General features: G+C 38.4%; 1 protein-coding gene across 8 annotated transcripts in view; it reads left to right on the forward strand.

The window, feature by feature from the left end:
- EVI5 (ecotropic viral integration site 5) overlaps positions 1 to 16,205 on the forward strand; it is a 261,524-nt gene that overhangs the window by 84,510 nt on the left and 160,809 nt on the right. For all 8 annotated transcript variants that reach the window (XM_049879778.1, XM_049879780.1, XM_049879782.1 and 5 more), the window contains exons 3-5: positions 11,429 to 11,618; positions 12,432 to 12,656; positions 13,527 to 13,601. In XM_049879778.1, the coding sequence (XP_049735735.1) occupies positions 11,429 to 11,618; positions 12,432 to 12,656; positions 13,527 to 13,601 (490 nt within the window). The remainder of the gene's footprint in view (positions 1 to 11,428; positions 11,619 to 12,431; positions 12,657 to 13,526; positions 13,602 to 16,205) is intronic.

The following is a 16,205-nucleotide window of genomic DNA, read 5'->3' on the forward strand; positions in this document are numbered from 1 at the left end:
CATACCTGAGCAAATCTTATCTGACACACACATTTTCTTTTTAAGGCAGATGACAGCCTTTTTGTGCTTAAACACTAGGCAGCACTTCAGCACTATGCTTGAGGCCTTTTAAACAGCAACATTTCTTAACAGAAAGCACAAAAAATGTGAACAAAATATATGATGCAGACCCAAATAGACTATGGAAAGGACACTTATTTACAGTCTGGGAGCTGGAAGAATAAGGCAGAGCACTGCCTTGTTTGACCTCAGCTGGAAATGTGCGCATAAGGTGACTCAAATTTTTCTTTTTTCACTGCTCTAGGCATATGTGCAAATGACTCCAAAAGTGCCACACGTATTGATTTGGGGGTTAAAAATAAATTTTAGCGAGTAGGCAAATTTGAAAATACGGAATGTGTGAATAATGAGGATGGACTATATATTGGCGCTAGGTGGTAACCTATTTAGGAGCCTGCCTTAGTTGTTTCACCACTGCTTTTAGCAGTAAGGGGTAAAAGCGTGTGATTCTGAACTACGTATTCTACATAGTTTTTGTAGTCCTAAAACCAAAAAAAAAAAAACAACAAATCAAAAAACCTATTGCTGTCGAGTTGATTCCGACTCACAGTGACCCTATAGGACAGGGTAGAACTGCCCCATAGAGTTTCCAAGGAGCACCTGGTGGATTTGAACTGCTGACCTTTTGGTTAGTATTCCTGAAGAATATCTAAATTCTTTTCTTGCATGCCATGACTACATAGCTCAATGGAGAGAGACTTTATAGTTTCAATTCAAGTATTCTGGAAAATACTCCAACTCTCCCGGACAGAAGGACACTTTATTATACCAATGGCAATCAAAAAAATTCTAAAGTTTTTCTCTCAACATTTTCAAAGGATATATTGCATTGGGCACATCTGCTGCAAAAGACCTCTTTAAAGTGTTAAAAAGCAAGGAAGTCACTTTGAGGACTAAGGTGTGCCTGACCCAAGCCGTGGTATTTTCAGTTGTCTCATATGCCTGTGAAAGCTGGGCAGTGAATAAGAAAGACTGAAGAAGAGTTGACACCTTTGAATTGTGATGTTGGCAAAGAATATTGAATATACCATGGACTGTCAGAAGAATGAACAAATCTGTCTTGGAAGTACAACCAGAATGCCCCTTAGAAGCAAGGATGGTGGGACTTTGTCTCACGTACTTTGGACATGTTATCAGGAGGGACCAGTCCCTGGAGAAGGACATCATGCTTCATAAAGTAGAGGATCAGTGGAAAAGAAGAAGGCCCTCAATGAGATGGATTGACACCATGGCTGCAGCAGTAGGCTCAAGCAGAGCAACAATTGTGAGGATGGTGCATTGGACTGACTTGATGGCACCTAACAACAACAAAGTTTTTCTTTAGAAAATTCTAAAATTTACTAGAATGACCAACAAATTTGAAAAGGGCAGAAATGAAGTAATGTTCATCGCTAACTTTCTTTACAAAATAGATACACTTAATGTAGCAAGAATAATTTTTTACAAAGTAATTTTCATAATTAAAAAAAATTCTGAAGGGCTTAAACATAATAAAAAGCAGTGATTTCTCAGCTTATTCTCACTACCTCTAGTGCCATTACCCAGGAACAATTTTTCTTTAAAAAATTGATTTGTAATTTTTATGCAGAGAAATGTGTACTTCTTAAGTATACAGTTTGAGTTTTTACAAATGTATATACCTGTGTATAACCCACGTGCCAATTAAGACATAGAAAATTTCTATCCCAGAATATTCCCATCATCCCAGGAGATTTTCTTTCCCAGCAGCCCACCATGTGACCACTCCTCTAATTTCCATTACTCTAGGTAAGCTTTGCCTATTTTTTAGAAAATATGTAACAGCTTTATTGAGTATAATTCATTTATCTTATAATTCACTCATATAAAGTGTACAGTTCAGTGCTTTTTAATATATTCAATTTTTTTAGGAGCTATCTAGTTTTAGCTTTTATATTTAGGTGCATTGATCCATTTTGGGTCATTTTTGTGTATTGTGTGAGGTAATTTAATGTCTTCACATGGGATATTTCATTGGTAAACATTTCTCTTAGCTCGTGTATTTGTATATGCCATTTCAATGTCCTCTGAATGTGAACTGCTTAGCCTTCCTTTCTAGTCTAGTCATGAGTTCACTTAGCATTCCTGCTTATCTTATAAATTACAAATCAGTGATCTCCAAGACCTTTCTAATTCTCTAAAAACCTTCCATTGAGATACTCTTTCATCTATACTTCCATTATATCTCAAAATTTATGTCTGGCTTAGTAAATACCATTTTTTTTTTTTAAATTGTGCTTTAAGTGAAAGTTTACAAATCAAGTCAGTCTCTCATATAAAAATCTATATATACCTTGCTATGTACTCCTGGAAATCCTGGTAGTGTAGTGGTTAAGTGCTACAGCTGCTAACCAAAGGGTCGGCAGTTCGAATCTGCCAGGTGCTCCTTGGAAACTCTATGGGGCAGTTCTACTCTGTCCTATAGGGTTGCTATGAGTCGGAATCGACTTGAGAGCACTGGGTTTTGGTTATGTACTCCTGGTTGCTCTCCCCCAATGAGACAGCACACTCCTTTCCACCCTGTATTCCCCGTGTCCATTCAGCCAGCTTCTGTCCCCCTCTGCCTTCTCATAGTCTCATGTGTCTACTTGAGCCAAGAAGCCCACTCCTCACCAGTATCATTTTCTATCTTATAGTCCAGTCCAATCCCTGTCTGGAGATGGTTTTGGCAATGGTTCTAGTCATGGGCTACAGAAGGTCTGGGAACCATGACCACCGGGGTCCCTCTAGTCTCACTGAGACCATTAAGTCTTGTCTTTTTAACAGAATTTCAGGTCTGCATCCCACTGCTCTCCTGCTCTATCAGGGAGTCTCTGTTGTGTTCCCTGTCAGGGCAGTCATTAGTTGTAGCCAGGCACCATCTAGTTCTTCTCGTTTCAGGCTGATGTAGTCTCTGATTCATGTGGCCCTTTCTGTCTCTTGGGCTCATAATTACCTTGTGTCTTTGGTATTCTTCATTCTCCTTTGCTCCAGGTGGGTTGGGGACCAATTGATGCATCTTAGATGGCTGCTCGCTAGCTTTTAAGTCCCCAGACGCCACTCACCGAAGTGGGACGCGTTATGTTTTCTTAATAAACTTTGTTATGCCAGTTGACCTAGATGTCCTCTGAAACTGTGGACCCCAGACCCCCGTCCTGCTACTCTGTCCCTCTAAGTGTTTGGTTGTGTTCAGGAAACTTCTTAGCTTTTGGTTTAGTCCAGTTGTGCTGACCTCTCCTGTATTGCGTGTTGTCTTTCCCTTCACCTAAAATAGTTCTTGTCTAGTATCTAATTAGTGAATACCCTCTCCCTCCTCCCTCCGTACCCTCATAACCATCAAAGAATATATTCTTCTGTGTTTAAACTATTTCTTGAGTTCTTATAATAGTGGTCTCATATAACACTTGTCCTTCTGCAACTAATTTCACTTAACGTAATTCTTTTCAGATTCCTCCATGTATGAAATGTTTCACGGATTCTTCATTGCTTTAACAATGGGTAGTATCGTGCCATAATTTATTTATCCATTCATCCATTGATGGGCACCTCGGTTGCTTCCATCTTTTTGCTATTGTAAGCAGTGCTGCAGTGAACATGGGTGTGCATATATCTGTTCATGTAAAGGCTCTTCTGTAGGATATATCCCAAGGAGTGGGATTGCTGGCTCATATGGTAGTTCTATTTCTAGCTTTTTAAGGAAGCGCCAAATTGATTTCCAAAGTGGGTATACCATTTTACATTCCCACCAGCAGTATATAAGTGTTCCAGTCTCTCTACAACCTCTCCAACATTTATTATTTTGGATTAATGCCAGCCTTGTTGGACTGAGATGGTATCTCATTGTAGTTTTGATTTGCATTTCTCTAATGGCTAATGATTGTATTTCCTCATGTATCTGTTAGCTGCCTGAATCTCTTCTGTGGCGAAGTACCTGTTCATATCCTTTGCTCATTTTTTAATTGGGTTATTTGTCTTTTTGTTGTTGAGTTTTTGCAGTATCATATAGAATTTAGAGATCAGACACTGATTGGAATTGTCATAACCAAAAACTTTTTCCCAGTCTGTAGGAAATCTTTTTACTCTTTCGGCAAAGTCTTCAGATGAGCATAGGTGTTTGATGTTTAGGAGCTCCCAGTTATCTAGTTTCTCTTCTGGTGTTGTGTATCGTTAGTAATGTTTTGTATGCTGTTTATGCCATGTATTAGGGCTCCTAGCATTGTCCGTATTTTTTCTTCCATGATCTTTATCATTTTAGATTTTATATCTAGGTCTTTGATCCAGTTTGAATTAGTTTTTGTGCATGGTGTGAGGTGTGGGTCTTGTTTCATTTTTTGCAGTTGGATATCTAGTTATGCCGGAACCATTTGTTAAACAGACTGTCTTTTCCCCATTTAACTGAGTTTGGCCTTTGTCAGATATCAGCTGTTTATATGTGGGTGGATTTATATCTGGATTCTCAGTTCTGTTCCATTGGTCTATGTGATCTGTGCTTATACCAGTGTAAGGCTGTTTTGACTATTGTGGCAGTATAATGTTCTAAAATCAGGTAGTGTGAGGCCTCCCACTTTGTGATTTTCGGTGATGCTTTATTTATTCAGACCTTGTTCCCTTCCATATGAAGTTAGTGATTTGTTTCTCCATCTCATTAAAAAATGTTGTTGGAATTTGGGTCGGAATTGCATTGTATCTATAGAGTGCTTTGGGTAGAATAGACATTTTTACAATGTTGAGTCTTCCTATCCATGAGCAAGGTATGTTTTTCCACGTATATAGGTCTCTCTTGGTTTCTTACAGTAATGTTTTGTAGTTTTCTTTGCAAAGGTCTTTTATGTTTCTGATAAGATTTATTCTTAAGTATTTCATCTTCTTGGGGACTACTGTAAATGGTATTGATTGGTGATTTCCTCTTTGAGGTTCTCTTAGTTGCTGTAGAGAAATTCAACTGATTTTTGTATGTTTATCTTGTATCCTGATGCTCTGTTGAATGCTTCTATTAGTTCCAGTAGTTTTCTTGAGGATTCTTTAGGGTTTTCTGTGTGTAAGATCATGTCATCTGCAAATAGAGATACTTTCACTTCTTCCTTCCCAATCTGGATGCCCTTCATTTCTTTATCTAGCCTAATTGCTCTGGCTAGGACCTCCAGCACAATGTTCAATAAGAGTGGTGATAAAGGGCGTCCTTGTCTGGTTCCCCATCTCAAGGGGAATGCTTTCAGACTCTCTCCATTTAGGATGATGTTGGCTGTTGGCTTTGTATAAATGCCCTTTATTATGTTGAGGAATTTTCCTTCTATTCCTATTTTGCTGAGAGTTTTTTTTATCATGAATGGGTATTGAACTTTGTAAAATGCCTTTTCTTCATCAATTGATAAGATCATGTGGTTCTTGTGTTTTGTTTTATTTATATGATGGATTACATCGATTGCTTTTCTAATGTTGAACCATCTCTGTGTCCCTGGTGTGAATCCTACTTGGTCATGGTGAATTTTTTTTTTTTGGTATATTGTTGAATTCTCTTGGCTAGAATTTTGTTGAGGATTTTTGCATCTACGTTCATAAGGGATATAGGTCTGTAATATTCTTTTTTTCTGGTGTCTTTACCTGGCTTTGGTATCTAGGATATGCTGGCTTTGTGGAATGAGTTTGGGAGTATTCCATCCTTTTCTATGCTCTGAAATACCTTTAGTAGTAGTGGTGTTAACTCTTCTTTGAAAGTTTGGTAGAACTCTCCAGTGAAGCCGTTGTTCAGTTTCCAATTGTTTGATTTCTTTTCCCTGCTTTTTTTTGTTATTGATTTCTACTTTTATGGCTTTGTGATCAGAGAAGATGCTTTGTAATATTTCTATATTTTGGATTCTATTAATGCTTGCTTTATGACCTAATATGTGGTCTGTTCTAGAGAATGTTCCATGTGTGTTGGAAAAGAAAGTATACTTAGCTACTGTTGGGTGGAGTGTTCTGTATACGTCTGTGAGGTCAAGTTGGTTGACTGTGGCATTTAGATCTTCTGTGTCTTTATTGAGCTTCTTTCTGGGTGTTCTGTCCTTCACTGAAAGTGGTGTCTTAACATCTACTGCTATTGTGGAGCTGTCTATCTCACTTTTCCATGCTGTTAGAGTTTGTTTTATGTATCTTTAAGCCCTGTCATTGGGTGCGTAAATATTTAATATGGTTATATCCTCCTTGTATAGTGTCCTTCCTTATTCTTTGTGGTTTTAACTTTAGTCTATTTTGTCAGAAATTAATGTTGACACTCCTGCTCTTTTTTGACTGTTTGCTCGATATATTTTTTTCCATCCTTTGAGTTTTAGTTTGTGTCTTTAAGTCTAAGGTGTGTCTCTTGTAGGCAGCATATACACGGATCGTGTTTTTTTTATCCATTCTGCCACTCTCTGTCTCTTTATTGGTGCATTTAGTCCATTTACATTCAGCGTAATTAAGGATAGGTTATAAGTTTAGTGCTGTCATTTTGATAATCTTTTTTTGTGTGTTGTTGATAGTTTCTTTTTTCTACTTTATTTTTGGTGCTGAGTAGTTTATATATTGTCTTTTCATCTTATTCATTGTTGATTTTGTTTTTGCTGAGTCTTTATATTTTTCTTTTATTTTGATGTGTAGGATCATTAGTCTCCTTTGTGGTTACCTTAATTTTTACCCCTATTTTTCTAAATGTAAACCAAACTTCTATCTCTTTATGTCACGATGTCCTCTCTGTGTGAAAGATCTGTGACTCCATTTTTTAGTCCCTCTTTATTGTTTTAATGTTGTCATCTTTTACATAATGACATCGCTGTTTCCCTGTTTTGAGCATTTTTTATAGTCTTGATTTATTTTTGTGATTTCCGTCTCTGAGTTGACTTCTGGTTGCTCTATCCTGTGTTCTGGTCTTGGGTTGATATCTGGTATTATTGATTTTCTAGCCAGAGAGCTCTTTTTAGTATTTCTTGTAGTTTTGGTTTGGCTTTTACAAATTCCCTAAACTTCTGTTTACCAGGAAATATTCTAGTTTCACCTTCATATTTGAGAGACAGTTTTGCTGGATATATGCTTCTTGCTTGACAATTTTTTTCCTTCAACGCTTCATGTAAGTCATCGCGCTGACTTGTTGCCTGCACGGTTTTTGCTGAGTAGCCTGAGCTTACTCTTATTGACTGTCCTTTGTAGGTGACTTTTCATTTATCCCTATCTGCTCTTTATCTTTGGTGTTGACAAGTTTGGTTATGATGTGTCTTGGTGACTTTCTTTTGGGATCTGCATTATGTGGGATTCGATGAGCATCCTGGATAGGTATCTTCTCATCTTTCACAATATCAGGGAAGTTTTTGCCAACAAATCTTCAACAATTCTCTCTGTATTTTCTGTTATCCCTTGCTGTTCCGGTACTCTAATGACTTGTAGGTTATTTCTCTTGATAGAGTCCAACATGATTCTTAGGGTTTCTTTTTTTTTTTTTTAATTGTTTTATTTGATTTTTCTTTGAATATGTTGGTGCCAAGTGTTTTGTGTTCAACCTCACTAATTCTGCTTTCCATTTCCGCAGTTCTGCTCCTCTGACTTTCTACTGAGTTGTCTAATTCTGTAATTTTATTGTTAATCTTCTGAATTTCTGATTGCTCTCTGTCTGTGGATTCTTGCGGCCTCTTAAATTTTTCATCATGTTTTTGAATAACCTTCTTAATTTCTTCTGCTGCTTTATCTGTGTGCTCCTTGGCTTGTTCTGCATTTTGCCTGATCTCCTTCCTGATCCTTTGAAGAGTTCGGTGTATTAATCTTCTATATTCAGCATCTGATAATTCCAGGAATACATCTTCATCTGAAGATACCTTGATTATTTGTTCTTAGAGCTTGTTGAAGCGATCATGGTCAGCTTCTTTATGTGATTTGATACTGACTGTTTTCTCCAAGCCATCTATAAGTTATTGTATTAATTTATTTCATGTTTGTTTACTGTATCCTAGCTCCTTGCTTTGATTTGTTTTGATATGCCCAAATAGGCTGCTTGAGTGAGCTAGCTTGATTATTTGCTCCTTTGAAGTTCTAACATCCTGTCACCAGATGCTAGAGCTGTTACCAGGTATATGAGCCTAGGAGTCCATTCACTTTTCTTGTATGGATTCAGCTTAGGTGTCCAGGTAGTTGGTCATGAAGTGTATGGTACAGGCTCTGTCCTACAGCCTTAGTGGGGCAGGGATGATGGGTGTAGGTACAGGTACCTGGTTGCAGCAGGGGTGACACTCTGAACAAGGCAGGGGGCTGACAACCATCCCCTGAGTGTCTGTTAGGAAAGCACATCTCTGTTTCCTAGAGCGTGCAGGTGGGTGGGTTCTGCAGCCAGACCATGGGCACCCAATGCTTTTGGTTGTAAGGACTGGGAAGCACCCCTTATCCTTGGACCCCTGTCGCAGGTAGCTAGGCGACGTGGGTTGAGCCACCAGTCCTCAGGCCTCTCATGTGGGTAGGTGAGGTCCCTGTTTCATAGGCAAAGCAGTGTCAGACATCAAAAACCCACCTCTCTACTGCACAGCTGAAACAGTTGAAGTCAGATCTCAAGCATACTCTCCTGCATTGGGCCTACATAGGTCCATGCAGGGGTGAAAGGTCTTCAAACTCTACAGACTGTTTGTGCCTGGACAGGAGCTGCTTCTGTTCTTCGCTTCCTGGCTTAGTGGAGCTGACAGAGTATATTTTCCCCCAACTGTTTATTTATTCCTTCTCCAAGTTCAGGAGAATGGCTCAAGGCATGCAGCAGGACCTGTCTCAGGCACAGGGAAATTGACAGTCACTGAAGTCGGCTTGGGGGCTGGGAGAATGGTAAAATAAATGCAAGTACTTAGCTTTTGCCAAGAGGACTGTTCTTCTCTGGTTTTGGAGGTGTGAGTAGACTGTGCAGCTCGCATCTCCCCTTGAGGAAACCGTGTCCCTAATGCTACCGTCAGCCCCACCATAGTTGCTCCAGGGCATCGTGCCTGAGGGGTGCTGGTTTCTACCAAGTTAGGTCCGGGAACTCCTTGTTGCTTCTGAACCTTCTCTCCTTCCCCCTGCCGCTCAGTCTGATTTCCTAACTTTGCATTTGACGTTCAGGGCTCCTAGCTTGTCATATATATAATCATTTTACTTGTTTTTTTGGGGTCTTCGTCATAGGAGGGGTCACCAGAAGTGTCCGACTACTCTGCTGTCTGGGCCCTGCCCCCCATTATTTTCTTGTAACTACATGCCTCTCTATTGAGAGTAAATGATGTTGCTTAATTATTTGGCATATAATAAGCACTCAGTGAATATTTAAGTGGAATAGGGAACTTAGGTACAACCTCCCCCGCCCAAAACCCACTGTTGTTAAGTCGATTCTGACTCATAGTGACCCCACAGGGTTTCCAAAGCTGTAAGACTATCACATCTTTCTCTCTTGGAGCTGCTGGTAGTTTTAAACTGCTGACTTTTTGGTTAGCAATTGAGCGCTTTAACTACTGAACTACCGGGACCCCTTTACTTAGCTCCAGGTTCATTATTTCAGTAAAGTTTATTTCTCTATTCTATTTAGAATTCTTAGGGTTTAGAATTATGTAGAAAGTTACTTATATAGGTATGTTAATTTTTCTATAAGGTATGTTATAAAAACCCAAAACCAAACCCACTGCCATTGAGTTGATTCCGACTCATAGCAACCCTATAGGATAGAGTAGAACTGCCCCATAGAGTTTCCAAGGGGTGCCTGGTGGATTTGAATTGCTGACCTCTTGGTTAGCAGGCGTAGCATAGCATATTATAGGCTTCCTGAAATAAAATCTATGAAAAAAAAGAGAATTAAAGTAAAATATTCCTTTTTTGAAATGAAGAATATTTACTTATATAGCAAATAGTTGACTTTTAATTAGGTGTTTTGTAAACTTTCATGTTTCTAGCAAAATTTGAGAAATTTTAGTTTTAAACTATTGTAGCTATGAAAATATACTAAATTATCCCATGAGTAAAATTCAGATTTAATTTATATTATTGTGTTATTGAATATTGCATATCTGGGATTTAGAAGTTTTATTTTTCATATGACTGTATTAATTTTATTTCTCTTCAGTTAATATTTAATGTATTTTGCATTGAGCTAAATGTTCTCAAGGATATAAATAACATGAATAAGGATGTAAGTCTGACTATCAAAGGGTGATTCTATAATCTGATCAACAGTATTTGGTCCGTATGTTTCTTTTCTTTATTTTCAAATTTTACAAGTTAGCATTGGGAGCATTTCTTGCATTCTGAGCAGATGACTTTGTCTGAAGGAGTTACTGGAATTAGGCAGTAGCCATGTTTAAGTACAAATAGATGTTTTAGGACCTTATTATTTCAATGGCATAATTTATATCTTTATAGTGATAGAGCCACATTTTCTACCCTTCCTGTATAGCCAATGCAGATGTCAAAGAAATAATGGGCTTGATGTTGTGAAGAGTCATGGATCTTTAAAATTATCTTAACCTCTTTGTACAGATAAGGAAGAGGCCTAAAACAGAGTTGTAAAATCAAATGTCAACAGGGACTTTAAGAAGGAAGAGGTCCCAGTTTAACAGTGGATGCCCGATGATAAATAGCAGCTGTTGGTTTGCCTGAGCTTTGGGGAGACAAGATGGAATGTGGAGACCAAGTCGATTAAAGTTCTTCCCCATTTAAAGGGAGTAGTCCCTAGTCAGCTTCACGCTGTTGTTGTTGTGAAGATATATGGGTCCAGTTTTGCCCTATTTTTTATTTTTCAAGAGAATCCAGAATTATAAAGAAATACAAGTGTGTGTGTATATACATAAATATATGAAATTGTCTAATTTTAAAATATTAGTAATAATTCAGGTGTTTTATGTTGTTTGTGCCAAATAAAACACTTGTTTGGGCAGGTAAGTTACACGTGAGTGAAGCAAAAGGAAAAGGAGTTTGGGTACTTTGTGTGGCTCTGCCTCATTATTTAGCCTGAACACATTGTGAATATAATAGGATTAATTATTCCATAGAATTTGTTGTACCTCTTCTAAATACATGTTAGAAGCACAAAGCAAAAACCAGTGTTCCTAACCAGTTTTCTCACCAGAAAGGTTCTTCTGATTTGAATTTTTAATGAAGATGAAGGGAAATTATAATGGGGCTAATAGCACTAAAATATTTAACACAATTTGCTATTTCGAATTTTGAAACTGCTATGCTTAGGTTAAAAAATACAGCAGTTATTTTATTGATGCCAACTAACAATTATTGAAATTATGCATATTATTAAAACTATATTTTAAAACAATGGCTAAATTGCTGTAGCAAAATTCTGAGACGTATCATCGCTACTTCATTTAGTGTCACTAGAAGATGAGGTCTTCAGCAATTTTTAATTATGTTTTAGATTGTTAGAGACGGATAGCAAGTCTTTAAGATCTGTAAATGGGTCAAGAAGAAACAGTGGCTCCTCTCTTGTATCAAGTTCATCAGCCTCTAGCAACCTCAGCCACCTCGAAGAAGATTCTTGGATTCTTTGGGGAAGAATTGTTAATGAATGGGAAGATGTGCGCAAAAAGAAGGAAAAGCAAGTTAAGGTACTCATGTTCTTTGTTGAAGTCCTTTCCTTCATCCCAAAGAATATCAGGCGTGAATTAATAGATAATTAATTCAAGGATTGGAAAAAACATCAAATTCTGTAATTCCCAAGCTCTTTAATAAAAAGGTCTGATTTGTATGTTTTCATTTATTTGTGCCTGCAGAAGTTTTGTTCAGTAGAAGTCAGTTATTATCTATCGGTGCTGTCAAGTCAATTCCGATACTCATAGCGACCATATAGAATACAGTAGAACTGCCACATCTTTCTTCCAAGGAGTGGCTGGTAGGTTTCGAATCACCGACCTTTTGGTTAGCAGCTGTGTGCTTAACCACTGTGTCACCAGGGCTCTTCATCAGTTATTACAGAGGTCCTAAAATTGTAGAAATACGTAGCTGAAAAGTATTTTAGAAATTAAGTTCCCCTAGTTTTACAGATTCAGAATGAAGCTGTGACATCCTTGAATATCAGTATTTTCCCTTTTTGCTTCGATAGCCTTTGAAAGGTCATGAGTACTGTACCATCCTTCACAGTTCTGCAGGTTATCAAATCCTTACACCTTCGGAGGCCACACTCTTGAGTGAAATTACCAAAATTTATCCACAACTTTGCAGCCTCTCTGATCAGAACAAGATACATCCAAGGGCCAAATCTTAGCCTTGGTTAAAAGGTTCCCTATGGTTGTTGTAAATATATAATACTAGCGTTGTGAATCATAAATTTGGTAAAGTCTTCCCTCCACTTCAGCCTGCAATAAGACTTTTATGGTAGGAGACTTTAATAATTTATTAAGAATTTTTACTTTTATTTCTAGGAACTTGTCCGTAAAGGGATACCCCACCACTTTAGAGCAATAGTCTGGCAGCTTTTATGCAGTGCACAGAGTATGCCAATTAAGGATCAGTATTCAGAACTCTTGAAAATGACCTCACCTTGTGAAAAATTGATCCGAAGGGACATTGCTAGAACTTATCCTGAACATAACTTTTTTAAGGAAAAAGATAGCCTTGGACAGGAGGTTTTATTTAATGTAATGAAGGTAAGTTCTATTTGTTTTTTTTTCCAAATGAAATGAATTTTTGGAAGGTTGAAATTAAACTTTTCCTATTACAAAGCATGAACTCCCACTGTGGTAATCAGTTGCTTTGATAATAAATTTGCCTTTAGCGTAATTTCTGCTTTTTAGTTTTACTTATATAATTTTAAGAAGGAATTAAAAATTCTGATGCTACATTATTGTCTAGTTTGGAGAACTGTTTAGAAAGTTTGCCATGTTATTCAGCATGAGTTGGCCAAAATAAAATAAATTATAAATCACTATACCATAGAGAGATCCTCTATGAAAGTGAATAATTCACCTTCTATGAGATGCAGAATCTGGGATGCAACCTTTTCCTGTCATGCCAGCGTTCTCACTGTCAGCAAATGTTTCTGCTTGCTGGGGCCAGCGTTGTTAAGAGATCATAGCCTCTAAAAGTATGTACCATTGTAATTTTTCCTTCCATATTGTCTTTTCCCATAGCTTCTTTCCCTTCCAGCTACCTCTGTGAAATACTGATTTCTTGTTAAACCATTCTTGCCAGTGCTTTACCTTAACTTTACACGTTTTATCAGTATAAATTTTACTTGATTTTTAAGCTCCATTAATTTTCTGGCTCCAAATTCCTTTCTGTTTTTGTCCTTCAGAGCTGGCAATTTCCAATTAGGAAATTGTCAAAAGAAAATTTTAGTAATAAAACATTGGCTTTTAAAATATTTGTAAGGTTATCTACAACAAGCAAGTGCTTTTCTAAAAAAGGAATGGTCTTTTAATATATGAGTTTCACCAGTATTAGATTTCTAGAGGAGGAGGATATAAATTATACCATGTCAAAGTATTTTGAACATTTTTTTTTTTTTTACCTTTTAGGCATATTCTTTAGTGGATCGTGAGGTTGGTTACTGTCAGGGAAGTGCTTTTATAGTTGGATTGTTGCTTATGCAGGTAAGTTAATGCAAATATTAAATGTCCAGTTAAGTTTCTTTATTGAAGTTGGATTGGAGAATTTAAAAATCATGTTTGTTTTTATTAAGTATAATTGGATGTTGGTTATTTTCCCTAAGCATAGTTTCAATAGGCATATTTAATTTGCATTTTAAAAGTTTGAAAGTGTTGAAATAATATTCAATAATACTCTTTTTGTAATACTCTGCCGTTGTCTTAGTTTTCTAGTGCTGCTATAACAGAAATACCACAAGTGGATGGCCTTAATGAAGAAAAATTTATTCTCACAGTCTAGGAAGCTAGAAGTACAAATTCAGGGTGTTAGCTCCAGGGGAAAGCTTTCTCTCTCTGTCGGCTCTGGGGGAAGGTCTTTGTCATCAATTTTCCCCAGTCGAGGAGTTTCTCAGTACAGGAACCCCGTGTCCAAAGGATGCACTGTGCTCCTGGTGCTTCTTTCTTGGTGGTGTGAGGTCTCTGTGTCTCTCTGCTTGCTTCTCTCTTTTATATCTCAAAAGAGATTGACTTAAAATACAACATAATCTTATAGATTGAGTCCTGCCTTGTTAACGTAACTGCCCTAATCCCACCTAATTAACATTATAGAGGTAGAATTTATAACACATAGGAAAATCACATAAGATGGCAGAATGGTGGGCAATCACACAATACTGAGACTCATGGACTAGCCCAAGTTGACACACATTTTTGGAGGACACAATTCAATCCATAACATTCCACCCCTTGGCCCCTCCCAAGTTCATATCCTTGCCACATGTAGAACACATTCACCGCATCATATCACAGCAAGTCTTAAATCAACTCCAAGTCTAGAATCCAAAAATTCTTCTTCATCTGTGAAATTGAGAATACAAGTTACCTGCTTCCGGAGTGCAATGGTGGAACAGGCACAAGCCAGACGTTTCCATTACAAACGGGAGAAATTGCAGGGAAAGGAGGAATAACAGGCATCAAGCAAGTTAGCAGAACACGTTACATGAGCCCCAAAGGCTTGAAAATAATCCTCTGTTCTCTGAAACCATTTACACAATGGCCTTGCCCTCCAGACTCTAAGTATTGCCCATAGTTTCCAGATTGTGAGTGGAGGCCTCTCAGCCCTGGGCTTCAGCTCTTCTTTCCAGGCCCACTAGAATGGTACCTCTGTTCCCTTGGCTTTGGGCAGCCCCATTTTCCTAGTCCGTATGAGTGGCAGCTCCAACCTTTGAGACCCCAGAGGTCGTGGCCATACCCTTTGAGACTGAGGCAGCTCTGCTTCCTGTGTGCCTTGTCTCTTCAGCTTCTGCTTCCTGGTTTTTTGGCCTCTTGGCCCCTTGGGCCTCTCCACCGCATCTGCACTGCTGGGGAAGTGTTCCAAAGCTCTTTAACTCCACCAATAAGTGCCTGAAGACAGCCCACTCTGCTAGTAAACTTTGGCCAGAAGGCACTCAGTTCTCTTGCTCCATGGGTCGGCAAGCCTAGCTCCACTGATAAGTGCCTGGAAACACCCCATTCCACCAAGAAGCCTCCTGCTCAAAGGCACTCAGCTCTCTCGCTCTGTGGGTCAGCTCCCAGCTCTGTCTCGTGCTGGTCTCCTGGTTCTGCTGCTGCTGTTTGTGTGCTGCTGCTCTTTGCCCTCTGCGTAACAGGAGAGTGTAACAGCTCTCCTCACTTCCGTCTGAATCCTCACCAGAATTGTCTTTGATGTCCATAATTCCAGCAACATTCCATTCCAGGCAATCTTAAAACTCTTCCACCTTCTACCCATTCACAGTTTCAAGACTGCTTCCACAATTTAGGTATCTGTTAGAACAGCACCCCATTCCTGGTACCAAATCCTGTCTTAGTTTTCTAGTACTACTTTAACAGAAATACCAGAGTTGGATGGTCTTAACAAAGAGAAATTTACTCTCTGACAGCCTAGGAGGCTAGTAAGTCCAAATTCAGGGTACCATCTCCAAGGGAAAGCTTTCTTTCTCTGTTGGCTCTAGGGGAAGGTCCTCATCATCAATCCTTCCCAGTCGAGGAGCTTCGCAGAGCAGGGACCCCAGGTCCAAAGGACGCACTATGCTCCTGGTGCTGCTTCTTTGGTGGTATGAGGTCCCCATGTCTCTTTGTTTGCTTTTCTCTTTTATGTCTCATAAGGGATTGACTTAAGATACAAGCTAATATTATAGATTGAGTCCTACCTCATTAACATAACTGGCCTCTAATTCCGCCTCATTAGCGTCATAGAGGTAGGATTTACAGCACAAAATGGGAGGCAGTCACACAATACTGGGAATCGTGGACTAGCCAAGTTGACACATATTTTGGGGGGATACAATTCAGTCCATAACAGCCACCAAATGAAATTCCAACTTCTTGGTATATACATTTGGACCGTAATACTGTGCTAAAATCTCCATTTGATTTTAAATCTTATTTGTCAGGATTTAATGAGTTGTAATCTTTTCCCAACCAAGAAGGACATAAAGTGTTGGTATAAAAATCTTACTTACAGTATGGAAATATTATTTATATTGTAGGAATTTTATTTATCATGGAGCAAAGGGCTTGTTATCTGTATATTGCTATAGTCCCTAAAATAGTGTACTCAATCACTTTTAA

The sequence above is a fragment of the Elephas maximus genome, chromosome 3 (genome assembly GCF_024166365.1).
Source record: "Elephas maximus indicus isolate mEleMax1 chromosome 3, mEleMax1 primary haplotype, whole genome shotgun sequence".
NCBI lineage: Eukaryota > Metazoa > Chordata > Mammalia > Proboscidea > Elephantidae > Elephas > Elephas maximus.